General features: G+C 66.4%; 1 protein-coding gene across 5 annotated transcripts in view; it reads right to left on the bottom strand.

Moving 5' to 3' along the window:
- Positions 1-26,350, bottom strand: part of MCF2L (MCF.2 cell line derived transforming sequence like) — a 94,284-nt gene that overhangs the window by 5,568 nt on the left and 62,366 nt on the right. For 3 of the 5 annotated variants that reach the window (XR_011145784.1, XM_068984484.1, XM_068984486.1), the window contains 23 exons: positions 25,588-25,678; positions 19,519-19,638; positions 17,750-17,866; positions 17,236-17,385; positions 16,656-16,780; positions 16,262-16,376; positions 15,176-15,295; positions 14,330-14,521; positions 13,745-13,936; positions 13,246-13,405; positions 12,544-12,617; positions 11,918-11,991; positions 10,611-10,677; positions 9,993-10,108; positions 8,845-8,914; positions 7,728-7,820; positions 7,192-7,284; positions 6,663-6,788; positions 5,182-5,403; positions 5,010-5,102; positions 4,060-4,138; positions 3,857-3,923; positions 3,019-3,137 (listed from right to left, as the gene is read on the bottom strand). Coding sequence is in view for 4 of the 5 variants with exons in the window: in XM_068984484.1 (XP_068840585.1) it covers positions 3,019-3,137; positions 3,857-3,923; positions 4,060-4,138; positions 5,010-5,102; positions 5,182-5,403; positions 6,663-6,788; positions 7,192-7,284; positions 7,728-7,820; positions 8,845-8,914; positions 9,993-10,108; positions 10,611-10,677; positions 11,918-11,991; positions 12,544-12,617; positions 13,246-13,405; positions 13,745-13,936; positions 14,330-14,521; positions 15,176-15,295; positions 16,262-16,376; positions 16,656-16,780; positions 17,236-17,385; positions 17,750-17,866; positions 19,519-19,638; positions 25,588-25,678 (2,675 nt within the window). In the remaining variant the exon portion in view is untranslated. Of the gene's footprint in view, positions 1-959; positions 1,035-3,018; positions 3,138-3,856; positions 3,924-4,059; positions 4,139-5,009; positions 5,103-5,181; positions 5,404-6,662; positions 6,789-7,191; positions 7,285-7,727; positions 7,821-8,844; positions 8,915-9,992; positions 10,109-10,610; positions 10,678-11,917; positions 11,992-12,543; positions 12,618-13,245; positions 13,406-13,744; positions 13,937-14,329; positions 14,522-15,175; positions 15,296-16,261; positions 16,377-16,655; positions 16,781-17,235; positions 17,386-17,749; positions 17,867-19,518; positions 19,639-25,587; positions 25,679-26,350 lie in introns of all 5 variants that reach the window. The other 2 variants (XM_068984483.1, XM_068984485.1) reach the window with 1 other exon arrangement.

Here is a 26,350-nt window from a genome sequence, read left to right as displayed (position 1 = left end):
CGAGGTCAGGTCACTGTCTCACAGGGGCGCTCAGAGCTGACACTGGGCAGAGGCCTGCACAGAGTCTCAGCGTCTGAGCTGCACGGGGCAGGGCCCCGGACCAGGTGACTGGCAGAGCAGGGAAGCGCCTCGGACACCCCTGGTCTTAAGCAGGAACCCAAAGGGCCTGCAGCAGCCTCTCCCAGGAGCCCTGCAGGAGGCGGCTCCTTTCCCTAGAGCCCCCGCGGCAGGGCTGAGTGTGCAGGGCTGGCCTCGGGCTGTCCTGCCTGGGTGGTGGGAGGGTGCGGCCCGGGTCCCTGGGGCACAGATTGTCCTTGGAGGCTGGGGAGGGCCCTGTGACCCTGAGTGGTCTGAGCACAGGGTAGGGTCTAGCCACACCCCTGAGGGGCCGTCATGCTGTCTGGGAAACGCAGGGCAATCGCACAGTGGAACCCTCTCTGGGAACCTCAGACTCTCAATCTGGGCCGGGGGTCTTGGGGTCTCCTGGGCCGTGGGGGCGACGGAGGCCAAGGCCTGAGCTTCAGTGCGGAGCCGACCCGCTCCGTCTGCACAGTGGGAGCCCCCGGGAGACTAGTGCTGAGAGGGCTCCGCCTGCCGCTGTCCCCGGAAGCCAACAGCGAGGCAGGTCGGGCCTGGGGAGCAGAGCCCCGCAGCCCCACAGCCTCTGCGGAGACAGTCCTGCCATCTCAGATGCCAGCCAGCATCCCCAGCCACTGCCTGGCGCTTGGCGGGCAGCTCTGTGGTGCTGGGCATGCCCAGCCTGAGGCCCGGCCCCCAGAAGCCAGACGTCACCAGTATGTCACGGGGGTGTCAGGTTTTGAACAAAACACTGACTCTGCCCCTGGCTGGGAGGGGCCTACTTGGCCCGGCGGCTCAGATGACAGGTGAGGGTGAGACAGGGTCCCTAATCGGGTGGGGAGGCGGGCATCAGGCCTTGTCCAGAAGGTGGGCCACTCTACCTCGTGGCCCGAAAGGCGTGGGGTCGCTCCTTACTTGGTGTCGCTTAGCTTTTTTGTCGGGACTGGTGGGAGAAGCTGCAGAGAGGCGAGAGGCAGAGAGAACAGGAGAGCGTGAGGCGCGGCGGCTGAGCGCGAGGGCGGTGACACAGAGCGCGAGCTGCAATGAGGCCCGCGGCCAGAGCTGCCTTCCGGGGGACCCTGAGGCGAGCTTGTGGGCGGAGGGGCCCAGGGGTGCACCTTCCGGGGACTCCGAGCCGAGGGAGCGGGCGGAGGGGCCCAGGGGTGGAAGGGGAGCCCCGAGGGAGGGTGGGAAGGGCTGAAGATGACGCGGCGGCGGCGGCGGCGTGCTGTCTGTGTCCTGGGCCCCGTGTGCAGCAAGCACAGTGCACGTGAGAACCAGGATGTATCCATCTTTTCGTTTGAAGCCAATTTAACATGATTTTGTCAATTGGAAAGAAAAACAAAGCTCCAAGTTTTGGGGCCCATGAAAAGACCTCCAGACTTTTAGTGTCTGGCGGGGAGCCCTCTAACGGCCCTCCTGCAGCTTCTGCGCCTGTTTCTCCTGTGTATGCACTGCCTGGGCGCCCCGCGGGCTTTGAGACCTCCCTCCAGACGCTGTGAACCTGCCTGCGCGTTCCAATCGCCCAGAGGGAAGTGAAAGCCTCGTGGTCTGGCAGGCGGGGGCCTGACAGGGAAAGGCGGGAGGGGACGGGCTCGCGGGAGGAGCTGGGCTAGAAGGCAAAGGACACTCGGGCCCCCAAGACGGGCCTCCATCAGAAGCGCGGGCTTCCTCCTTCCCAAACAAAAGGCCCCGAAAAGAGCTCTGGCCGCACGGATGACAGACACACCAGCATCGGGGACAGAGAGCGACGGGGGGAAGAGGCTCCCTGGTGATGAAGGAGGCAGACGCCCTCCCGAGACGCCCCCACTGATGAGCATGGCACCGCGGGTGATGACGGGCAACCAGGGCGCGAGCCGCCCCGAGGCCGTGGGCTGGCGAGCGCTTTTACCTTTCTGGGCTTTGAGGGCAGCAAAGCTCTGCAGGGTGAAGCGCTTTTTAGAAAGGGCAGAGCTTTCTGAGGTGGAGCTAGTGACCACATCATCTGCGGGGAGAGAGGGTGGTGCAGGGGGCACTGGGCGGCCACACCCGGGTCCCCCCAGGCCCCACGCTTGCCATGGACCTGCCCGGGGCCACGGGGGGTGCCTACGCTGTGCCTGCTGCAGGCACCCACACCCTCCCCAGCGCTCTGGCTCAGCCCAGCACCCACCTTTGCCCTTCTTGGGGGGCCCGGCGCTCCGGGTTCAGCCCAGCACCCCCCTTCGCCCTTATCGGGGGACCCAGGGCTCCGGGCTCAGCCCAGCAACCACCTTTGTCCTTCTCAGGGGACCTGGCGCTCCGGGCTCAGCCCAGCACCTACTTTTGCCCTTCTTGGGGGGCCCGGCGATCTGGGCTCAGCCCAGCACCCACTTTCGCCCTTCTTGGGAGGCCCGGTGCTCCGGGCTCAGCCCAGCACCCCCCTTCGCCCTTATCGGGGGCCCAGTGCTCTGGGCTCAGCCCAGCAACCACCTTTGTCCTTCTCGGGGGACCTGGTGCTCAGGGCTCAGCCCAGCACCTACTTTTGCCCTTCTTGGGGGGCCCGGTGCTCCGGGCTCAGCCCAGCACCCACCTTGGCCCTTCTCGGGGGGCCTCGGCAGTGGCGTTGGGCCCCCGTATCCCTCCAGGCTCAGCCAAGCACCACCTTCGCCCTTCTTGGGGGACCTGGAACTCGGGGCTCAGCCCAGCACCCACCTTTGCCCTTCTTGGGGGTGCCCGACACTCTGGACTCAGCCCAGCACCCATCTTGGCCTTCCTCAGGGGCCCTCGGCAGTGGCATCAGGCCCCCGTATCCCTCCAGGCTCAGCCAAGCACCCACCTTGGCCCTTCTTGGGGGCCCTCGGCAGTGGCATCGGGCCCCTGTATCCCTCCAGGCTCAGCCCAGCACCCACCTTGGCCCTTCTTGGGGGCCCTCGGCAGCGGCGTTGGGCCCCCGTATCCCTCCGGGCTCAGCCCAGCACCCACCTTGGCCCTTCTCGGGGGCCCTCGGCAGTGGGGGTGGGCCCCCGTATCCCTCCAGGCTCAGTGGGTCCGTTTTTCTGTCTTCTAACTTTTTCACGTTTCTTGTGCTCGCTTTCAAGGGACTAATGACGTCAGACGCGTGGAAAGAGGAAGAGAAGGCTGCTGTTAGCATTCACAGGGCCCTGAGGGTGGGGAGGGGACGACCCTGAGCTCCTCCCCAGCGCTCGGCCACGCACTTCCCAACTCTGGGTGCAGCCGGAGGGACGCCCACCTCCACAGCTGCTAAGTAAGAGGGCTTTGTTGGTTTTTTTCTCCCCCAGGGTACGCTTTCTCCTTTAAAGCCATTGTTCTGTGGTTTATTCGTTTAGACTACATCCTATTCCACAGACGATTAGATGTGGTTTACATAAAAAACAGTAAAAAAACAGTGGATGGATAAAGCAACGGAGGATAAATGAGGGCCAGAGACGTGTAACAAGGCCAGTGCGAAATGAGCCCCTCGTCCCCGTTTGCCCGTGAGTCGTGGGCCCCACAGCTGAGTCGGCGTGCTCCTAGGACCCGGCCACCCGGGGCGCTGCCATCTCTGACACACGCGTGCGGGGCTGCTCTTGGGACAGCCACCCACCCTGCGCTGATCATGATGGGGTTTCCGCCCCCTCCCCAGGAGAAAACAGGGACACAGGGACGGGCCTCCGCCTGACGCTCACCTGCTGGGACTGACCAGCAGCGTGTGAGCCCGGGACACACCCCCTGGCCCTGGGCAGTGGGCTTGGGGACCAGGAGACACGGTGGCATGGGTTGGCTGGCTCCCACTGGGAGCCCTGCACGCGGGAGGCCTTACCTGGTGCCGTCCGGTGTGGGCAGGGGCAGGCTCTGGGACTGCTCGAGGGCACGGTGCTGGCTGGCCTCTGTGGGGAGAGGGGCCCGGCGCGGTCAGGACCCGGGGCCGCGCGCCCTCCCCTCCAGGAGCCTGGAGGGCCAAGGGTTGGGGCTGCTTCAAGGGACCAAACGTGCCCCGGGGCAGCCCAGGGAACAGGCCCTCACCTCTGCACGCCTGCAGCTGGCTGGTCAGCACCTTCCGGATCTCGCTCACCCAGGCGGCCTTGATCTCAGGAGTGGGTGCCTGTGCCCCAGAGCAGACCAGGGGTGGGTGCGTGCCCACCACGACGTGCGCCATGTATCCCTCTGACGGTGCCCGGGACCCGTGGGAACCAGGCTGGCAGTGTTGCACTGGGGAGCCGGAAGGAGCCCCCGGGCGAGGGCACGCTGACTGCTGGGCCCGCACCCTGCGGCTCTGGCTTTGACTCAGCAGGAACCCTCAGGAGTGGGTGCCCTGACCACTGGGCCTGAGAGCCATGCGGGTGGGCGCTGGACTATGAGGACCCCAGGCTCGTGGAGAGCCGGGCGCTGGCTGAGGCCGCCCCCTCCCGCCCAGCTCTGCGGGCCCTCGGCTGGCCAAGCCGGCTTGTGTGTTGTGAGCTGTGACCAGGTCGCGGGGCCTCCTCGCTGCCCTGGGGCCACATCCCCCAGGGTGGCCAGGGCCCAGACCACCAAGGGCGTCATTACTGTGGCGGGCAATGTGGCGAGGCGCCCCCCGAGCTAAGCCGCTCTCTCGGGGTCTCTGCCAGATGCGTGGACACCCCGACAGCTCCACCACCTCCCACCCCCACGGCAAGGTGAAGACATGCTTCCCGCACGAGAGTCGGGCACATGCGTGGGCCAGTGTGCACGTGCGACACGGGCGGCCCACACAGCCCCGCCGTCCTGGCACGCAGGAGCCTGCTGCCCTGCCTCCAGAGCCCCTCTGCCCTGCAGGGTCCCTGCTCCCCGTCAGGGCTCAGCTCCGTCACCGACAGCCCAGGACAGCCCCAAATGAACGGGGAGGGGGTTGGGCCGATCTCTGGGAGACAAAACCTCAGAGGGTCCTAGAGAGCGGCCCTCGGCCGAAACCGCTCACGGGCACCCGCACAGGCCGCGCAGACCCCAGGGCCCACCTGGATAATGTACACCTCCTCCCGGGCGTTGTACCAGATCTCGAACTTCTTGGCGTCTCCTTTCACGTTCTCTGTGATGCCGACGGCCGTCATCTGTGAGGGCAGAGCAGGTGGGTGGGCCTCTGGCGGGGGGCCCTCCCCGGAAGGCGGGTGCCCGGCCCGCGGCGCTCACGTTCAGGGACTGCTTGTAGCTGTACGAGGGCGCCTTCTCGTAGCCCTCGCCGTTCTCTTCCCGCCGCTTGCAGAAGAGCACGGCCTTCTCGTGCAGGAACAGGTGGCGCTGCATGGGCTTGAAGCGGGCCAGGTCCTTCACCTTGGCGTGGCCCCTCTTGTGGTCGGTCCACACGCTGAAGGAGCCCTGCATGAGAAGCCTGCCCAGGTCGCCCAGGTTGCCCTGCGGGCGGAAGGAGGCGCGGTGAACACCAGCGCGGGCCTGGGTCTCAGACGCAGCGAAGCAGAAGCCCGTCTGGGAGCCGGGCTGCGGCCCGTGGGGCCCAACTGCCAACACTGGGGAGAGTCAAGGGAAGCGGGAAGGTCAGGGGTCGCAGGGGGTCCGCGGGGACGAACAGGGGATGTTCGGGGCAGGGAACTGCTCCGTGGGACGCTATCATGGTGGACGCTGGTCGCCCACTTGTCCAAACTCAGCGTGACCCCGACGTGCGCTGCGGACCCGGGGGGAAGGGTCAGACCGCGACGGGAGGGGGCGCTGTGGGGGCCGCCGCGCACCCGGGGGGACGGGGAGGCCTGCGTGTCCCTCCCGTTTTGTGAACCCAGAACTGCTCCAAAAAGGAAGTCGATTAAAGAGAAAAGCAAAGAGAGGAGAGCTGAAGGAATTTACAAGGCGGAGAGGAACCAGGGAGCGGCCTGAGCGCACAGCGGGCGGCATCCGCTGTCAGGCGCTGCCGGGGCGAGAAGGGGAGGGCGGGGGGATGGTGCCCGAGCCCCGCCGCGCCGAGACGCGGCCTCGGGGGGGTGGGGGGGGAAACGTCCTGGGCTTCCCCCTGCGGGTGGGCCGCCTGCAGGGACGCGCCCTGGGGTGGGGGGCGGGGGGGAAACGTCCTGGGCTTCCCCCTGCGGGTGAGACGCCTGCAGGGACGCGCCCTGGGGTGGGGGGCGGGGGGGAAACGTCCTGGGCTTCCACCTGCTGGTGAGCCGCCTGCAGGGACGCGCCCTGGGGTGGGAGCGTCCTGGGCTTCCACCTGCTGGTGAGCCGCCTGCAGGGACGCGCCCTGGGGTGGGGGGCGGGGGGGAAACGTCCTGGGCTTCCCCCTGCTGGTGGGCCGCCTGCAGGGACGCGCCCTGGGGAGGGGGTTGGGGTGGAAACGTCCTGGGCTTCCACCTGCTGGTGGGCCGCCTGCAGGGACGCGCCCTGGGGTGGGAGCGTCCTGGGCTTCCACCTGCTGGTGAGCCGCCTGCAGGGACGCGCCCTGGGGTGGGGGTTGGGGTGGAAACGTCCTGGGCTTCCACCTGCTGGTGGGCCGCCTGCAGGGACGCGCCCTGGGGTGGGAGCGTCCTGGGCTTCCCCCTGCAGGTGGGCCACCTGCAGGGCGGACGCGCACGGTATTCTGGGTGACCTGCGTGCAGGCCGCCCCCTCACTCCGTGATGGGCCCCTCAGGCCCCGCCCCAGGCTGGCAGGGTGGGCGGAGCCTCACCTCGTAGCCGGTGATGGCGATCAGGTGCATGGAGTCGTTCACTGCCTTGAGGATGCCCAGGATGGAGCTCAGGGCCTCCTGCAGGTCCTCGGCGCCCTCACAGCTCTTGCTGTATTTCAGCATCTCCTGGGGGGTGCGGGGGGGGGGTCACTGCCCGTCTGGACACTGAGCCCCACCCCTCCCGGGAGAGCGGCTGGGACGCCCTGGGACAAGGGTGTGGCTCCGGCGCGGCTGTCGCTGGTGGGGCCCTGGGGGCACGCACCCCCCGCCTAGGTGCAGGGTTGGGGGGATGCTCTGCCTGCCTGTGTCCTCAGCCCCGACTACGGCAGCGCACGGGAGGCTCTCACAAAGGCGTGTGGGGAGCCAGGGCCCCGCAGACATGGGAGGAAAGTGTCCAGAGACCACGGAGCTCACGGATGGGCTGAGGCGACTGCCACTGTGTGGTATGCGGCTGGGAGGGTGGCCAGATCAGAGCCCGGCTCCAGGGAGGGGGCATCGGGCCAGGAGGGTGGGATGCCCAGCCTCTCACTTTGAGCAGCAGCTGGTACTTGGTGATCCTCTGGACCGGCTTCAGCAAGTAGGAGTCGAGGCTCAGCTTGTGGTCCAGCTTCTTCTGGCACTCCTGCCCCGGACACACCCTTAGACGGCTGCCGCCCTCCCCCGAGCCTCAGCCCATGGAGGTCTGTCCCCAGCACACCCTTAGACGGCTGCGGCCCTCCCCTGAGCCTCAGCCCATGGAGGTCTGTCCCCAGCACACCCTTAGACGGCTGCGGCCCTCCCCTGAGCCTCAGCCCATGGAGGTCTGTCCCCAGCACACCCTTAGACGGCTGCGGCCCTCCCCTGAGCCTCAGCCCACGGAGGACCGCCCCCACCACACCCCTTAGATGGCAGCTGCCCTCCCCTGAGCCTCAGCCCAAGGAGGTCCGTCCCCAGCACACCTCTTAGGCGGCTGCCGCCCTCCCTTGAGCCTCAGCCCATGGAGGACCGTCCCCAGCACACCCTTAGGCGGCTGCCGCCCTCCCCGAGCCTAGGCCTTTGGGCACCGCCCGCGCGGCCGGGACGCACCTGGAAGAAAGGGCAGTCGGAGCACTGCCTCCACAGGCTCTCGGAGCGCGGCTTGTTCTGACAGTACTTCTCGTAGATCTGGAACTCCTCCATCTGCCAGGGAGCGGGGCCGCGTCACGGGGGTCACAGGGGTCGCGGAGCCCACCGCCGAGTCACAGCCCTCCGGGTGGGGACGCCCGGCTCCCTGGGCCGGCCCAACTCCGGGGCCCCCTCTGTCTCAGACGCCACGGCTGTGGCGGGTCAGCCAGGTGGCCGCCGCCCAGAAGCTCCGTCTCAGGGCTGCCCGAGTCCTGGCGCCTCTCTTAGAAGCATTTGGTCCGTGTGGCCGTCTTTGGCCTCAGGGAACAGCCAAACAGACACAGGACCGGCACAGACTTTGTGAAGGACTCGGCTGCCCGTGCGCGGGTCGGGATGGCCGGCGGGCTGATGAACGGTAACTGCCGCCCCCACTGAGGCCCACGTTCCACAGGTTGGGGGCGCGGCCTGAGCACCTGCACTGCCCCTCGGTCCCCAGGAGGGGCCGATGCTGGTAACACCCCCCACCCCGGTTCTCAGCACCAGGAGGCGCGCCAGACCGCGTGCAGCGCAAACGGGGCCCCTCTGCCTCCTCTGCCCCTGGCGCCGGCTCCTGCTTGATGTCTGCATGCTGCTGGGTCAGGGTCACCAGGGACGGCACCCTGCACCCCATCTTCCTGCTCCCAGAGCCTGTGCACGGCCCCCAGCCCACTGATGGTCCTGCGTCCGTGACTGATACCTCAGAGCACGCGTGACCGCCCAGGGTCAGCCGGTGCGTGAGGGACCAGCAGGGAACTAACGCCAGCCAGGACAGTCGGTACGCCACACTCGCGCTCAGAACTCAGATGCCCTGCGATGCTGTCGGCTCTCAAAACTAAGATCCTAGTTTTCTCTCTTTTTTGAGCTAGTTACTGGGCTTTAGGGAAACTGTGCTCTTCTGGCCCTAACGAAAAGCATCGCAGGATCTCAGCCAAACTGGAAACATCCGTCCTCGCAATCGCGGTTGGCCAGATGGGGACCGTGGCACTTAAAGCCACTGTAGCTTTAAGGAGCAGCTTCGAGGCATCAGGCCTGCAGAAGGACACGTCTGAGAAGCACGCACCCGCTCCAGAAAGCACCTGCCAACCAGCTCCGGGCAGTCCGTGTAGTTCTCCAGCTCCCTCAGGAATATCCTAGATGAGGAAGTGTGTACCAGGTCACGGAACACCGCCAGAATACGACGGCAGCGTCACCAAGTGGTAGACGTTCATTTCCAGACACCCGTCCCGACTCTGGACGGTGCCCGAGACCGTGAGCGGGGACGCGCCGCCTGACTTCGGGGCCTGCAGCCCACCCCTGTCCCTCCCAGGGTCCCGACTGTGCCGAATGCTCAGGGACACGCAGCCGTGGCCCTACGGGGACACCTTGTTTCTGGAGAACACGGACACGGACTGAGGGGCCGCAGCAGCAGACAGGGCCTCTTGAGGCCCAGCAGCCCGAGCGCTCAGTGGGTTTTCTGCTCTGGTCCTGAGGGCAGGACCCTCCACCCTGCAGTGCTGACCCTGAGCCTGAGGTTGAGTTTTTGTCGGGGTTTCCGACTCCCATCCATCTATTGGATAAATCCTGGCACGGAGGGTGGCTGAGAGCCAGGGCCGAGGCTGCGGAAGGGCCAGAGGGCCCAGGCCCCCTGCTCACCCTAACCTCTCAGGGAGGAGCACCTGAAACACACTGCTTCCTTCACAAGCTGCGGGTGACGGAGGCTACGGACAGGGGCAAAAGCACGCGGTCAGACAGAAGTCCCGGTGCGCCTGGCATCCAGGGAGATGGGGCTGGATCCCAGGGCCACGGGCCTGTCTGTGGGCAGGCTGGAGGGACCCGTGCACGGCGGCTTTCCTCAGGACCACAGGCTTCTGCCTCCATCTGATTCCCTCTGCGTCCGCTAGTCATCTTCCCACGAGCCCGAGACCGCTGAGGGTCAGCAGCCCCAGAAGGACTGCCCACGTCTCCTCGAAGCCACGCAGAGGCCTCTGGCACTCCCACGAGGCGGGGATGGGCAGGAAGGAGAGTGTGCTGTGGGCATCCCTTACGGAAACGGGCCTGGCCCTGTGGGCGCGCGGCCCCTTTGTAGCTCCCTGCTGCTCAGGGTCTGCCCTGGGCTCGTCCCACCCGAGCCTGCTGCCCGTCTGCTTATCCCCCTTGACGGGAGGAAAGGCTCTCCCCCAGCAAAGCTCCGGCAGGCGGGGCCTCCAGCGACCCAAGGGAAGGCCTAACCTGTTATGAAAGTGGTAAATTTCTTCCATGTTTCCAAACAGGATGTCCTTCTTGTTCTGAAGGCCAGTCGAGATGAGATGAGTCATTAAAGGGTTGTCCATCTCTGCGGCGTAGCCCTGCAGAGGAAAGAGCGGTCAGCGTGGGAGGCGGGCTCCACGACGCCACCAGGCGGGGAAGTGATGCTGCTCAGGTTAAGGAATGAAGTCTACCTGAATTCATTCCGGACGGACGAGCACAGAAATGTGAGTGAATTACAAGCAGCATCAGTTATTTAATTGTGTGTGTGTGTGTGGAGGGCCTCCATCCATTTCTTCACCTTTCAACCTTTCTAAACACAGGCACATCTGCTCCAAAGGGGACAAAGCTTACACGTGCGTTCTGACGGATTATCTCGGGGCCTGCACCCTCGCGGCCACAGCCCAGACCCTGGGGCTGAGCGTCCCCGCACCCAGAAGCCCCTCCGCCGTCCCTAGGCAGTAGCCTCTCCCTCTTCCTGCAAACACGTCCCAGTGCAGCTGTGCCTGCGCCCACGCGCCCTGGTCCCGAGGATGGACCGCCGACGGGCTTCTAGCTCCCCGCCGGCTCAGCCGGGCTGTTGTGGGACGAGAGCACCCTCACCTCCAGGACGCACAGTAGCTCCTCCACGTAGACCCGCTCTGTGTCCAGAAGCTCCTTCATCACGTGCCTGTGGGTGGGTGCGCTCTCATGCACAAGCTGCTTCCCACTGTCTCCCAGCTACCACGGGCCGCCTCCAAAGGAGCCCCGACTCCCAGGCCACACACAGTTCCAAGTTCCCAACCCCCAGGCCTCCCCACTCCCAAGCCACAGTTCCAAGTTCCCCGCCCAGTCCCCTCCCAGGAGAAGACCCTGCTCCACGGCCCCTCCAGCCTCCCATAAGAAGTGGGCCTGCGTGACCTCTGGGGTCCTGCTATGTGCCGTGAGGTTAGGGACGCCCAGGAGGGCACGGGCTGGCAAACAGGCAGGCAAGATCTCGCTTTGTGGACCAGGATCACCTTTTAACTGTCTATGACCAAGATTTCCATTTTTAAGCAGAAAACAGAACCAGGGTTGGGACCATGAGCAAACAACGGCTAGCCTGTCGCCAGGCCCTGTGGGGTTCTAAGTGCCTGTCCTCCACACAGGGCGGCGAGGGGCGTGGAGCGAAAGGCTTGGGCTCCCTGGCCACTGGGGGCAGAGGGTAGTGAGGACTGGCGAGGGGGCTGTCCCCGTGGACGGAGGGCAGCGTGGAGCCTGGGCCGTTTCTCTGAGTGGACAGGAGTGCTGAGGGCAGTCGTGGGGGCAGGGGTGGGGGGTCTGTGGGAGAGTGATCGCCAGGAGACGAGGCACGTGGGCAGGGCCTTCCTTGAAGTCCAGAGTTTAGTGCCCAAGGGCATGTCTGTGCAGGGACAGGTACCGTCCTGGCAGGGGGGGCAGTGTGTGGGGCGAGGGGGGCTGTGGGCCGAGCAGACCCTCCACAGTGTGGGAGCGGGCAGGAAGAGACGGTGAGGGGAGCCAAGAAAGACGAGCGACTCCGAGCACCCAGTGGGGCCAGAGTCAGGAAAGGCTGCGGGCAGGGCTGGCGGGGGCGGGTCTGAGGCTGGCCCCGCACATGTGGCCTCAGAGTCAGGGCCGTGCCCTTGAGTCGTGTCTCCTGGGCTCAGGGAGGGAGAATGCAGCTGCTTCAAGCCCCAGGGCCACCAGCTGGGCGAGGGCAAACGTGGCCTTCCTGAGGAACACGCAGAGAGACACCAGCACCCGCCAAGCGACCCTCGAGGTCAGCTGTGCTCTGAGCTGGTCCTCCGGGGGGCGGGGGTCCAGCCACCTCTGCTCCCCGGTGTGCAGACGCTCTCGGGGGGTGGGATGTGGGGGCTGAGATCTGGGTGGGCCGCGCTCCCCCTCGGAGTGGCCAGGAGGCAGTCACCCACCTCCGCAGGACGGCCAGGCTCTCCTCGTCCCCCGTGGAGCCGCCACGGCCCTGCCGGCCCTCGCTCACCTCACTCTGCGAAGAGAGAAGCCGGCCAAGCAGCGCACTTTCAGAGACAGAAGGTGAGGCCTAAGGCCCGGCTCCAGAGCCTGACCCCCTGGTCCCTCTGGGGAGGACAGGAGGCCCCATGGGTGGAGCAGGAGGGGAGAGGGCCCGGGGAAGGCGGGGAAGTCGGGGTGGGGCCGGGTAGTGAGGGGGCGGGGTCAGGAGCGAGGGGCGGGGCTGGGGACAGGGGCGGGGTCAGGAGGGCCTGGAGGGGAGAGGGCGGGGAGACAAGGGGGTGTGATGGGGCGGGGCCAGGGGCTGGGGGCGTGGCCAAGGCGTGAGGGGCAGAGCATGAGAGCCTGGAGGGGAGGTATGAGAGTGAGGGGCGGAGCCGGAGTGAAGTGGGGGAACAGGGGGAGGGGCGGGGACAGGGGAGTGAGGGGCGTGGCCGGGTGGGGGGCATGGCCAAGGTGGGTGGGGCTGCGGGGTGGAGGCGGGGACAGGGAAATGAGGGGCGGGGCCGTGGAGTAGGGGTGGGGCCGCGGAGAGGAGCCGCGGAGAGGGGCCGAGGCCGGGGCTCACCTTTGCCCTCCTGTAGGGCCCCCTCCGGAGCGCACTGCCCTCGGAACTGTGGTTCTCAGAACCCCTCCGGATGCCTGGTTTGGGAAGAAGGAGAGGAGAGGAGCGGCCTCGCCTCTCACAGCCTGGAGATGGAATGCGCGCGCAGGGGCACCAAGGAAAAGCCGCGAGCAGCCCAGAGTCGAGGGAGGCGCAGAACATGACGGAGGCGGGCCGGCAGCCCCCTGGGCTCGCCATTCGCAGCGGGGCCCGGCTCCCGGTGACGGGAGGACTCTGTGCCTGGAGTCTGAATGGGCCCACGAGCTGGGCTCAGGGGCTCTTGGCGTGACAGGCAACACTGGCCAGGGCCGCGGAAAACGGCAGGCGCCATGCCGGCCGCTGGAGCCGTGTGTTTTGGGGACAGGAGGTGACAGGAAGGGCCCCGCCCTGCCTTCCAGAGCGTATGCGCCTGGGGAACCAGGAGGTTTCAGGGGCGGAGGGCCGAGCCACCCAAGGGGAAAACCATCCCAGCTACGGCGCTGAGGACAGACGGCCGGGACAAGCCCGGGAAAGGCCCTCGAAGCCGTGGTGGACCCGGCCCAGCCGCAACGGGAGCAGCATGGCCGAGAGGGACCGAGGGAGGCGCCCAAGTGCCAATAAAGCTTTATGTACACAATGGGCTGGACGGAAGGGGGCGTTCCCCGGGGTAAGAGGCGCCGCTCGTACCGGGGGAGGGGCAGGGCGACTTGGTGAGCGCTTCCGGCCGGGGGGCCACGGGCTGCACGGGCCGCGTCTGCTTGGCCGCCAGCTTCTTGAGGCTGGCCTGCCTGCGGTGGAACATCTCCTCCACGCTCTCCTGCTTCTGGAAGACCCTGTGCACATGCTCCTGTAGATGGGGACGGCACGCGGGACTCAGCAGGGCATCTCCGTGATGCTCCGAGAGTCACCCTGACACCCGTGCGCCCCGCTCCGCCCTGAGGGGTGGGCGCCAAGGGAGGAGGTGGCTGGCGGGGGGGGTCTGTGGACAGCCGGCAGGAGCGAGCAGTCGGGGTCCAGCAGCGTCCAGAGGCTGGGGGAAGCGGGGCCCAGAGGCCAGCCAGGGCATGGAGCACAGGCCCTTCCGGGAGGCAGGGACCTCCATGGGGTGGGAACGGAGGGGGACAGCGTCCGTCCTGAAACGCCCGCGCCCTCTGCCTCCCGAGTGCCCAGGGATTCGTCCCCTCACCAGCAGGTCTTTGGTGAGGATGGGCTCGTAGTCCTGGAAGATCTTGCTGAGCTCCTGGATCTTATTTTCCGCCCCCGTCTCCAGAAACCTCTCGAGCTCCTGGAGGGCGGCCTCCGCGCCATCTTGGGACTGGCACTTGTCCACCGGCTGCGATGCCAACAGGTAGATGCCCTCGTCACACCACTTCATGGACTGTGGGGGGAGAAGACACCTTGAAGGCTGTTCTGGCATCTCAGGCGGCCCACCGACCGCTGTGCTCTGAGAACATTCGCAGGACAAATCACGCAAGTCCTGTCCAGGTCTATAGGGCTCCCCCGGGACGCGGGCCTGAAACCAGGGGCCTTGCCCAGGACGGGACGCAGCCACACTGAGGACAAAGTGCAGGGAACTGGCTGGACGGTCGCCTCTCGGTTTTTTGTGGCAGGTGAGTCCTTGAATCACCAGTGTTGGCGCGGGACTGTCTGGGTCTCAGGAGAGGCCCTCGGGAGGCTGGGGGCCACTGTCCATTCAGCACCTGCGGTCTGGCCCCGGTGAAAGTGGCCCTGCAGGACCAGGGGTGGGGTCAGGGCTGGGGTCCAGGCCTACCGCCTCCAGGAGGCTGTGCAGCTCCAGCGACTTGCCCAGCAGCCCCCTCCTCCGCTCCACGTCGGCCGAGAACTGGTCGCACAGGTGGCGGAGCTCGTGGCACTTGGGGCGGATGGAGTCCACGGCGTAGTGCCTGCGCTCGATGAGCTGCTCGCCCTCCCGGGACAGCGCGCGGGCCCGCTGCACGGCGGCCTGCGGAGCCGCCAGAGGCCAGCTCAGCTCCTCGCGCCAGGGCGCGCCTCCTGCGGCTGGGCCCGCAGGGGCGGGCTGGGGGCGGGCAGGGGGCGGCAGGGGGCGGGCTCGGGGCGGGCTGGGGGGTCGGCAGGGGCGGGCAAGGCAGGCTGGGGGGTGGCGGGGGGCGGGCTGGGGGGGGTGGGCTGGGGGGTAGGCAGGGAGGGCTGGGACGCGCTGGGGGCGGGCTGGGGCAGGCTGGGGATCGGCAGGGCGGGCTGGGGCGGGGGGTCGGCAGGGCGGGCTGGGGGCGGGCTGGGGATCGGCAGGGGCGGGCTGGGGGCGGGCTGGGGATCGGCAGGGCGGGCTGGGGGGGGGTCGGCAGGGCGGGCTGGGGCGGGGGGTCGGCAGGGCGGGCTGGGGGCGGGCTGGGGGCGGGCTGGGGAGGGCTGGGGGTCGGCAGGGCGGGCTCGGGGAGGGCTGGGGAGGGCTGGGGGTAGGCTGGGAGCAGGCTGGGGGGTCAGTGAGGGCGGGCTGTGGAGTGGGCTGGGGGCAGGCTGGGGATCAGCGGGGGCAGGCTGGGGGTCAGTGGGGGCTGGCTGGGGGTGGGCGGGGTGGGATGGTGACACTAGGGCGTGGTGTCCCGGCAGTCCCGCCGCCCATGTCCACGCTTACACTGGACTTCTCCTCGAAGCTGGCAAGGTCCTTCTGGAGGTGCTGCACGTGTGCCAGGCTGTTGCCCACGTCGGTGAAGGTCGTGACCTTCTGGGCCAGCACGTCCAGGGCCGATTTGACCTGAGACGGGGCAGCGGGGTGAGAGGCCACGCAGTGAGGTCAGTGGGAAGGCCACGGCTGGGGGACGGAGGGGGTGCCGTGGAAACTGGCTGCAGGGAGGGGAGAAGGCCCGGGCCTCCCCTTGCAAAGGGGACTAGAGGGAAACTTCCTTGATCTGAGAGAGGACATCCACAAAACCCTCCTGCCAACACCCCAGGTGTAACGCTGGTGACGGACACCCCCAGAGACCACGCCCCACAGGGAGGGCCGTCCACTCTCGCCACCATGATCCCAGTGGTGGGCGCTCCAGGGCACCAGGGCAGACAAAGAATAGACACAAAGACACGCAGATAGAGAAGGAGGAAATCAAGCCACTTCTGTTTGCACGTGGCCTGATGGTCTGTGTGGCAACGCTACAAAACAGCGCCTGGATTGAGCTCGGCAAGGTTTCAGGACACGAGATGAATACACAGCAGTCTGCTGTCTCTCTACAGACAGCAAAGAACACACAGGACACCGGATAAAAAGCATAACACCGTCTACGGGTGCTTAAATGAAACATGTACGTGTAAACCCAACCAAACACGCACTCAACTCGGGCAAATGACACCACAGCAGGAGGGACAGCGAAGAAAATGTAAACAGACGGACAGACAGAGGCGTTTACTGAGGAATCAGCGCAGTAAAGAGCTGACTCTCCCCAAAGCGAGTCACAGGCTCAACACAATTCTTGACAAAACCCAGTGGGACTTTCTTGGAGGCAGAGATCAGGTTATCTGATATTTACACGGGAGGCGAAGGAACCGCAACAGCTAAGACAACTGTGAAGCAGGAGGGTAAAGGGGCGGGAATCCCACCTGGAAGGATGTACCATTGGCACTGAGGTTCCAACCCGACCCCCGGCTCCTCGAGGCCACAAGCGGTTCCCACGGGGCGCATCACCCGCGCCAGCGCCCCCCCCCCCCCGCAGCCCCCCAGGCCGCTCACCTCTCGGAAGTCCTGCTCGAAATGCCGAAGCTGCAGGCACTGCTCCAGTTTTTGCTGGTGTTTTGCCCAAAACTCATCAAAGGCGGCCTCGGTCTCGTTCAGCTGGGCCAGGAGCCTGGGGAAGGGGCAGCAGGCACGCTGGTGTGGGACTGTGAAGTCCCACTCCTGGCAGCGCCAAGCCGTTGGAGAGGGCGTGTCGGGGTCCCTGTACGTTTCCCCAGAGCCCGGCCTCGCCTCCGCACGGTGGAGGGCGTGCCAGGGGCGGGGCCGCGTGTCTCCCCGCCTCACTTCCGCACGGTGGAGGGTGCGCCGGGGGCCCTGCGTGTCCCCCGCGAGCCCGACCTCCCTCTGCATGGTGGAGAGTGTGCCCGGGCCACGTGTCTTCTCACGTCACCTCTGCACGGTGCTCTGACTGTCCAGCTGGTCCTGGTTGGGGCTCTGCTCTGGGCTTCGCGCCAGCGGCTCGCGAATGCTCTCCAGGACGCGCCGCCCCTCGACAAGCGCCAGCTTCATATCCTCCTGCGGGACGTCCAGGCTCGTCATCCAGGCCGCCAGACCCAGACTGGGCCCCGGGTGGGGGCCCTGAGGGGTCAGAAGGGACCGCGACAACCCCCGACCGCCCCCCCCCCCCTCCGGACCCTCTGCTGCCCGCCCACCCGGTGCCCCCGGGAGGAGGTGCTGGGAGGCACCGGTGCGGTGAGCGGTCGGGGTAGGGTTACGGGTCTCCCGGGCAGCGGGCAGGAGTAACAGGAAACCGGGGCCCGGGGTGTCTGTTCCATGTCCAGAGGGAGCAGGGGCTCTCGTGGGGGCACCCAAGGACCATCAGCGGGTCGGGGCCTCCTCTGACTCAGAGCCCACAGTGTGCGGCCGCCTCGGCCGACCCCGCCACATTCATCAAGAGGCCAGTGTGTGCCGTGGCCACGGGTCAGCTCAGCCGTCCAGGTCGGCCCCACCTCCCGCCGTCTCCCACACACCTTGGCTCTGTGCTTCTTCTCCGTGTGGGCCAGGAGCACGGAGCTCGTGGACTGCACGTCATTGGGCAGCTCCGTCTCGGCCAGCTCGGTCCCAAAGGCCTGCAGCATCTGCGCCGTCTGCTTGACCAGGAGGGCAAAGCTCTCGATGGCCTACGGGGGAGGGGACCGTCACCCCGAAGCCCGCGCACCGCGCCCTCCTGGGCCTGGAAGCCCGGCTGCAGCCCAGCCCCTCGGGAGGTCCCCCAGCCTCAGCCCCAGCTCCTGCACAGACGTGGGCTCTGCACCTGCCTGGGGGCGATGCCAAGAGCCCAGCTGGAGCTTTTCTCTGTCCCCGTGCTCCTGAGCTCTAGAAAGCCACTGCCGATAGGACTCATGTTTCTCCTTCAGATGCCGAGGTCCACTGAGACCGTCGGCTCGTGCTCAGGGAGAAAGCTCGGGAAACAGCACCAGGTCCTTGGAGCAGGCGGAGGCCGCGCTGCTGGGCGGCCTGGGGCCATCGGGGTGGGGGACTCACTGTGCGATGGCAGAGCCACCTGGAGTGGCAGTAGGCCAGCGTCCCGCCCAGGTCCTCTGTCAGCTGGGACTTGTCGATGTAGCCGTGTAGTTCCGGGACTGAGCTCAGCATTATGACCTGGGGGGACGAGACCACCCATAAGCAGAGTGCCCCGCAGACCTAGACGGAGGGGCCTCCCAGCTCCCCCCATGGCAGGCAGGTGCGACGCTCCCTGGGCCTCGGCTCTCCCGTCCATGAAATGGGTGCACAGTCCCATCAGATGGCAGCCATCAGGATTAAGCAAAGCCCTGGGCAGAGCTGGGCGCTCTGCTGACATGGGGCATCTGATGGGTGAGGGGGCCTGCGTGTTCATGGAGCCACACAGATTCCAAAGCTGCCCATCTGTCTGCATTCCCGCCAAAACCCACCAGGCTGCATGGAGGTGGAGGCGGGCCCTGGGCATGGCCTCTGTGGAGAACAGGGGCCCGGGGGCTCTTCCCCCGGGAGGGTTTTGTTTCCTGTCTTGCTCTTGCCCTCTGAGGTCACTGCATCCGTGAGCTTTGGGTAAAAATACCACCTTTGCTTTGCAAACTGTCAGGCGCTGCCGCTGAGGCCCTGGAGGTTCTGTCCATATGCCACTCGACACCCCCTCGTGTTTTATTAAACACTGAGTCTGCTCCGGGCCAAGGGCCATCTGACACGCCCCGGGTCAACGCTGACTGTCTCCACATGGGGGCGGGTGGAGGGGACAGGGTGCCGCTGAGACCGCAGAGGACCACCCGCCCAGCCATCCAGGGACCCACATCGAGACTCTTGACTGAGACATCATCTTCTCTCAAGAACAGGCTACGGTGCCAGCTTTCAGCAGAGACATCCAGTCTCCGTTCGCTGTCCAGCAAGGCCGTTCGCCCAGAACACCCTGATTCACGCCAACAGGAGTGGAGACGGGTCGGTCAGCTATTCAAGGACGTAAGGCTCTTCTGTGATTTCCGTCTGTTCCGTGTCGACTGAAGCATGACGGAAAAGGCTAGAGCCCACCGGCCCTCTTAACATTTTCTGCTCAGCGCTAGATCAGCACAGGCCAGGGCACCAACGTGGACCTACTGCAGCAGCAGCCCTCCCCGGGCAGCGCTTCCCGAGTTTCGAAGGGTGAACGAGATGGGCCGGGGAAGGGGCGTCGTGGGCGACGGGTCCTGTAAACCTGGCTTCTGAGAACTTGTGCGCTTGGTCCCACGTGGCCGGGTGCAGGGCGACCACTGTACTCCGGGCGGAGACCCCTGCCCTCGGCGTCAGAAACCGAGGCTTTTTGACGCTACCGAGATGGGCGCACCCATTTCCCTTCAAAGCCAGGGGCCTGCGCCCCTGGCCCCTGGCCGGTGAAGGCCCTCCGTCGGCGCAGGAGAGCTGACCTCGGGGACGGTGGCCCACACTGGGGCGCTCAGGTTTCAAGAGCAGCCAGGCAGGTCCTGCGGGTGAGGTCACGAGGTGCCGGGCACAAGCCCCTGTGCTCCCTGGGTCCTCTGCCGGCAGCCCCTCCCAGCCCTGCTCCAGGAACCTAACTGGGCATGCCTGGCCTCCCCAAGGGAACGCAGCTTCCCGGGTGAGCAGCCGCTAAGGGATCCACGCAGCCTTGGCTTTCCAAGGACAGCTGGCAGCTGCCGGGGCTGCCCCGTGCCGGCTGGAGTGAGGAGGTGAGTCGGTCCCGCTGCAGCCGGGGGGTCGCTCACACCCACTTCCCCGGCCAGTGCCCTGGGCAGAGTGGGCGCTCCCCACAGGAGGTGGGCACTTACCGGCACCTTCATCTTAAAGTCATCTCTGTTGAACCTGAAGGCGAGGTCGGAGAGCGTCCTCTGGAAGAACCCGGTTGGCCGCAGGACGAGCACAAGCTGCAGGTTTGCGGGGAAGGACGCCTGCGGGGACACAGGCCGCGCTCCGTCTGGGGTCCACGTGCCCTCAGCAGCCCGCGGCCCCACGGGGAGGACTGGGTGCCCCCCACGCCAGCGCCAGCCCGGGGCGGAGCCGGGTAGACACCGCACTCGGAGCGTCGCCACCCCTCACTCAGAAGGAGAACAGCCACACTGCTTGGAACAACTGTGTTCCATGGCTTGTGGTCTCAAAGGTCAAAAGCTCTGACCTTTGGGGGAACTATGCTCAACACCTTGCAATAACCTACAAAGGAAGAGAATGTAAAAATATATATTTTCACATATACGCATAACTGAATCCCTTTGTTGTACATCTGAAGCTAATACGACGTTATGAATCAACTTCAACACAAACTTTAAAATAAAAAATCAGCTGCAGGAAGAGCTTTGGCCTCCCTTCTGGCTGAGTCATGCGTCCCCACACTCTTATCTTGGAGTCCAAGCCCCCAGCACCTCAGAATGGCTTTAGGGCCTTCACAGAGGTGACCAAGTCAGGGTGAGGTCGTCAGGGTGGGCCCTGACCAGACACACTCTGTAAAGGTGACGTTTGGGCGTCGACACCCACAGAGGACGCGTGTGGGGTGGAAGCAGATTGGGGGTGCTTCCACTGGCCGAGGGTCTCCAGAGGCCGTTGGGGGGCACAGACAGACCCCCTCGCAGCTGCAGAGGGTCCAGCCGGCTCAGACTCCCCATCCAGATGGGGAGACGGGAAGCCCTGCCGTCTGAGCCCCACTGGGGTCCACGGTGTGTGTGAGGGTGGGCCCCAGGAACCAGGGCGTGGGGGCGCGAAGACAGACACACACACACACACCACAGAGAGAGAAGGAGAAGCGAGCTCACACCCGGGGCAGGCGCCCACACCCGGGGCAGGCCCTCACACCCAGAAACCAGGGCATGACACACACACGACAGAGAGGAGAAGCGAGCTCACACCCGGGGCAGGCCCTCACACCCAGAAACCAGGGCATCACACACGACAGAGAGGAGAAGGGAGCTCACACCTGGGGCAGGCCCTCACACCCAGGGCAGGCGCTCACACCCGGGGGAGGCCCTCACACCCAGAAACCAGGGCATCACACACGACAGAGAGAGAAGGAGAAGCGAGCTCACACCCGGGGCAGGCACCCACACCCGGGGCAGGGGCTCACACCCGGGGCAGGCGCTCACACCCGGGGCAGGCTCTCACACCCAGGGCATGATCTGACTCGCACGTGCACGTGAGCTGTGTGTGCGAGGCGTCTGGCCCCGGACGAGTTGCCGTCTGCACCCTGGGCTCCCGTCGGCAATGGAGGTGGGGTAGGGGGGCAGTTTGGCGGAGAACGGTGCGCCATCCTCGCCAGGCCGGGCCGAGCTCCCCGCCGCCCACAGCATTCAAAGCCCAGCCCCAGGCCGAGGCTGTGACGGCTGCTTGGTCAGCCCAGGCCTGCTGCTCAGTCCACTGTCCTCTGTCTGAGAGCAAGCCCCTCTCGTGAGAGGGAAGTGAAGAGAGGCCATGGGGCTGCCCCCGGCGCAGGGCAGGCGGGCAGTGCCCCCGGGCACAGACACGGCCAGCGTCCTGCAGCTCCTCTCGTCTCGCCCGGACCTGATGCCGCCCTGCTCTCCCACGTGGAAGCGCTGGGACCCTCCTGAGCCGTCCGCAGTCAGGACAGCCTCCTGCCCAGGACATCCAGAGACGACCCCCACCTGCCCACACACCTCAGGTCCTGAGCACGGCCCGCAGGGGCCCCGACCCCTGGGCCGCCCGATGTGGCTCACTCGCACGCCCTCCCTGGCCTCCTCACCCAGGCCCCCGCCGGCACGTCAGGGGCGTCACAGAGGCCTGGGGTGGGCCCCGTATCTGAGGGCCCAGCCAGCGTGTCCCTGAAGCCCATGCCCCAGGGGCTGCCCTCCCACCGTCTCTGGGGGCCCCTGACTCCCTGTAGCCTCCACGTCTCCCCAGGGGCACAGCCGCATCGTCCGGGCTCCAAACAAGACGTCTCTTCAGGCTGGACCTTGCTGCCCCCTCCTGCTCAGACCCCTACGTCCAAGCACGAGCTCCCCTTGCCAGGGCTTGGCGGGGGTCCTGGCCCCTGCCCCGGGCCTCAGCCCCAACAGTCACGCAGGGGCCGGACGTCTGCTCAGTGACGCTCTGCTCCACCTGGGAGGCCCCCGAATCCCCCCTCCCCCCGGGCCCTCCTCTTTCTCCCCCGGAGGCTCTGCACGCCAGGACACCCCGCTGGTCACCCCCCACGACCCCGAGCCGTGCCTCCGGCCTGGCCACACTGACCTCCTGCCTGCCGGACCCCCTCCTGTGTCCCCCCTCCTGCGGACCCAGGCACGTCTGCCCCGCAGTTCCCAGTCACAGCCCTGGAGGGCAGGACTGCGTGGCCCCCGTGTCAGCCCCTGAGCAGCCCTACTGGGCGCCGTGGGCAGGACCGCGTGGCCCCCGTGTCAGCCCTGGAGCAGCCCTACTGGGCGCCGTGGGCAGGACCACGTGGCCCCTGTGTCAGCCCCAGAGCAGGCCCGCTGGGCGCCGTGGGCAGGACCGCATGGCCCCCGTGTCAGCCCCGGAGCAGCCCCGCTGGGCGCCGTGGGCAGGACCGCATGGCCCCCGTGTCAGCCCCGGAGCAGCCCCGCTGGGCGCCGTGGGCAGGACCGCATGGCCCCCGTGTCAGCCCTGGAGCAGCCCTACTGGGCGCCGTGGGCAGGACCACGTGGCCCCTGTGTCAGCCCTGGAGCAGCCCTATTGGGCGCCATGAGCAGGACCGCGTGGATCCCGTGTCAGCCCCGCTGGGCACTGTGGGCAGGACCACGTGGCCCCCGTGTCAGCCCCGGAGCAGGCCCGCTGGGCGCCGTGGGCAGGACCGCATGGCCCCGTGTCAGCCCCGGAGCAGCCCCGCTGGGCGCCGTGGGCAGGACCGCGTGGATCCCGTGTCAGCCCTGCTGGGCGCCGTGGGCAGGACCGTGTGGATCCCGTGTCAGCCCCGCTCAGAGCTGCAGTGGGCTCTGCCCTCGGTTGGGACACGGCAGGTCTGAGCTTAGGGACACTGGACTGTGGACCCTCCAATCTTGTTTCCCTTTCCAAGCCGAGCTGAAGGCATCCAAACAAGGAGAAAGAGCGCCTGAAGGAGAGAGTGTGCAGCTCACGAGAGAGTGCGTAAGGCGGCTTAAAGCAGCCCCGAATTCCAGCGGTTGCGTAAGCGCCCAGGCTCACTCGAGCGGCCGAAGTTGGCCGCCGGCAGCACAGTGTGGCCGTCCAGGCTGGAGCCCCAGAGCCTGCAGGGGCCCCCTCGCGGGCTCCGGCCCAGGGGTCCCAGCAGATGCCAGGCGGTCTCTCCCCCGACCCCCTTGGATGAAGCACAGGCCGATGGGGCTGGCGGTCCGGACAGGTCTACGGCGGGAGATGGCGTCAGCGCGCCACCTCTGCCCACGCCCCGCGGAGCCAGGGAGGAGATGGACCCGAGGCTGGCTCGGGGTGGGGGGGGGGACAGGCGTCCTGGGAGCAGCAGGGCGGGGCCTGCAGTGTCCCCGCCCCCGTGGCCGCCCCGCCAGGCCCGGCGCCTGGTCACAGGGTCAGACGCCTGCAGCCTCTTGTCTACACGGCCCTTGCTTCCCCGCGTTTCCGCAGCACCACCCACTACACCAGGCACACGTCGGGGTCTCAGTAAATGTGCTGAAAACATAAACAGGACTTCTGGCATTACTTCGATCAGTGAATTCTTGTGAGAAAAAGCACTGGAGTTCATAGAGAATTTCTGACAATTTTGCTGGAAAATGCTCTCTTCTGGGGTTTCCAAAGCAGTACTGGGGAACTGTAAGGCTTATAAAAAGAAACCTACGTTTTTACTGCTGTCAGAATCAGCGCAAAAGTCAGTTATGATTCTCACAAAACAAAGCTTTAAAGATGCACCGGCTCTCTTCAGAAGTTCGCCTGGTTATCAGCTCGGTGAAGACGACCATGTTCCCACTCAGCCGCGGGAGAGCGCAGCCGATGGCCTGTCTGCCCCGGGCCATCCTGCTGGCTCGCTGGGGACCTCAGGGCCTGTTATTAAAAGTGACTTGTCTGTTTCTTAGCAAACAGTCCTGCCTTTGATCAGCCTTGCTAACTAACCTGGAGTGGCTAATTAGCTGGAGAAGTATTTACAAGGCTCCTGTCGCGCCCAGGGCCCAGGATGGGTTGTTGGCCACACGGAGATGGACGGGGCTGGCCCTGACCTCAAGGGACTGTGGTGTGCAGAGAGGGAGGGTGCCCCGCCGGGAGGGGAGGCCAGGCCGGGCCTGAGCGAGAGCTGCTCTGGGGGGCGCTGGGGGCTGCGGAGGGCACAGTGGCAGCCACCCCGCCCTCAGGGGAGGGCACCCCAGGGGCAGGGAATGGCATGGACGTGAGGTCTGGACGCCATCCCCCTAAGAAGCGGCTGACTGATGGCCCTGCACACCAGTGCACATCCGAGATGCACACCCGTGAGACACGCACGAGGGGCCTGGGCGATCCCTACACCTGAGAATGTCGGTCTGACCGTGTAGCCTCTCAGCAGCAGCACACTTAGCTGGAGATCCACCTCACTGCCATCCAGCCCGGGACTGACTTGCTGATTCCAGAATCTCCTCTAGGAGGCCCTCTGCCACGTGGCCCACTGGCTCTTACAGTTTAGTCCTTAAGCTGGCCGGGCAGGCGGCGCCCATGTGCAAATGCACGTTAAAACTTGGAGGGATGAAAAGGGCACTGGCTATCGGCTGGTGGTGGCACACAGTCCCCTGTGAGCTTCTGAGGACTCACAGGCCGGGAGAGTGCAGGCGACCGTCCATACACTGCACTGTACTCTTCTGAAACACTCCCGAGCGTTTAGACCAGGTTCAGGCAAGGGACAATGTGGAGGGTGTGTGCCGGTGGGCGGGGGGGGGGCAGGGGCGGGGACGGCGGTGGGGGGAGGGAGACGACAGGTCAAGAGGAGAAGTCTGGGCCGGCACCTGGGACAGGTGAGCACCAGGACCTCCAGCAGTGAGCCTCGGGGTGGGGCCCGAGCACTGGGAGGAGTCAGATCTCCCGGCCCCAGACCCCAGCCCAGCAGCCTCAAAGGGGCCAGCGCAGGACGCAGAACAAGGGCCTGGGGGCGGGTCACCCCATGGGGTCGGGAGAGGGCAGCGTCCGCCCGAGACCCCAGCACAGGCGCTCCGGGCCACCCTGCTGCAGACAAGCACACTTTCCATCCTCTCTGCAGGGAGAAGCACTCCCCGCTTCTCCACCCAGCTTGAGCGGGGGTGGAAGCCAGCGCCAAAAATAAGAGCGGGCTCTCTGCTGACTGCACCGCCCTCTCCAGCTATCCCGCGGCCAAAAACAGCGCCCAGCGCCGCAGGGCAGCCGCTCTTCCACCCTGAAAGGCGGCCACGGTCTGCAGGCTGGAGGGTCTCCATGTGGCCACAAAGGCCACCAAGGACAGGATGACTGTTGATAATCTGACCTGGTCATGAGACTGAAGAAGAAACAGCCCATTTGGAAGGAGAAAACAACACAGGAAAAGCTGGCCGACATAACCCCATACCCGCAGCCTGAAGGTGCCCTGCGACACGCTCATCACCCTCAAGAGTGACCGCCCCGGAGCTCACTCAAGCGCTCACACGCTCAGCGTCAGACACACACCAGCAAGTGACACTGTTTTCAAGTTATAACACGGCCCCTGAGAGTTAACCCATGTGAGACTAGTTGAACACAACAGTTGCACACAAGTACACGCACACACACACTTGTACACGCATGCACACATGTGCACGTGCACACACACACGTGCCCGAGCCGCTCGAGGAGTCCAGGGAGGTGTGCGCTGGCCCTGCCCAGCCCCAGCTGGCACCCACTGCAGCCCCAGCCAGGACCCAAAGCGCCACTGGGCAGGAAAGGCCATGTCCCCCGCCCGGAGAAGGCATGGGGGTCACTGGCCCGGCAACAACACTGACACTTACCGCTATTCTCAGGATGGATGCCTTGACCGAGGTCCATCTGTCCTGCCTGCGGTCTATAACCAGGATGAACCCGATGCCAGCGTCCTGCAGGCTGAAACAAGAGGGCGCGGTCAGCATGCACCCAGAGGTCCGGCCTCGGCTGTGGCGCGTCTCCGGGAAGAGCTCGGGGTGAACGGCCGCCCGAGACCCTCACACTGCTGCTGCTCCGCCCAGCACCGCGGCCAGGGGAGGACAGAGCCGCCTGTGGCGCTGCCCCGAGCTCGCCAGGCACCTCCCTCACAGGGCTCGCTCCGACCGCGGTGGACAGATCGGCGCTGCGTTACTTCCCGCCCTGACACCAACCAGCTCGCAGTGCAGAGAGGCGGGCCGGGCCCCTCCGTCCTGGAGCCCGGCTGCTCCACTCGGAGCCCAGCAGCTTCCCCCGACGTGGACTCGCCAGTGAGTCTGTGACAGGGAGCCTGCGGCCCGGGCGTCAGGTCGGCCCCACCAGCCGGTCCCCCGGGCTCATCCACGGTCTACGATCACTGTCGAGGCTGATGGCACGGCCGCAGCTTGGGGAGAGCCCCCCGCGGCGCCCGGTGGCTTGCGAGCATCCAATGGAGGCGGGAGACGAGAGGCGGCTTCTCGTGGCGGCAGCATCCGTGAGAGAGATGCTGAGGCCGGGAACGACAGCCCGTCCCGCTCAGCCTGACGCGCCTGAGTCACGGCCGACCCGGCACCACTTCTGCGGGACGACCCGCCCCCAGCCCTGCCAGCCGGCGTG

This window comes from Capricornis sumatraensis, chromosome 12, assembly GCF_032405125.1.
Source record: "Capricornis sumatraensis isolate serow.1 chromosome 12, serow.2, whole genome shotgun sequence".
Taxonomy (NCBI): Eukaryota; Metazoa; Chordata; class Mammalia; order Artiodactyla; family Bovidae; genus Capricornis; species Capricornis sumatraensis.
This window is presented reverse-complemented; position numbering and strand designations above follow the sequence as displayed.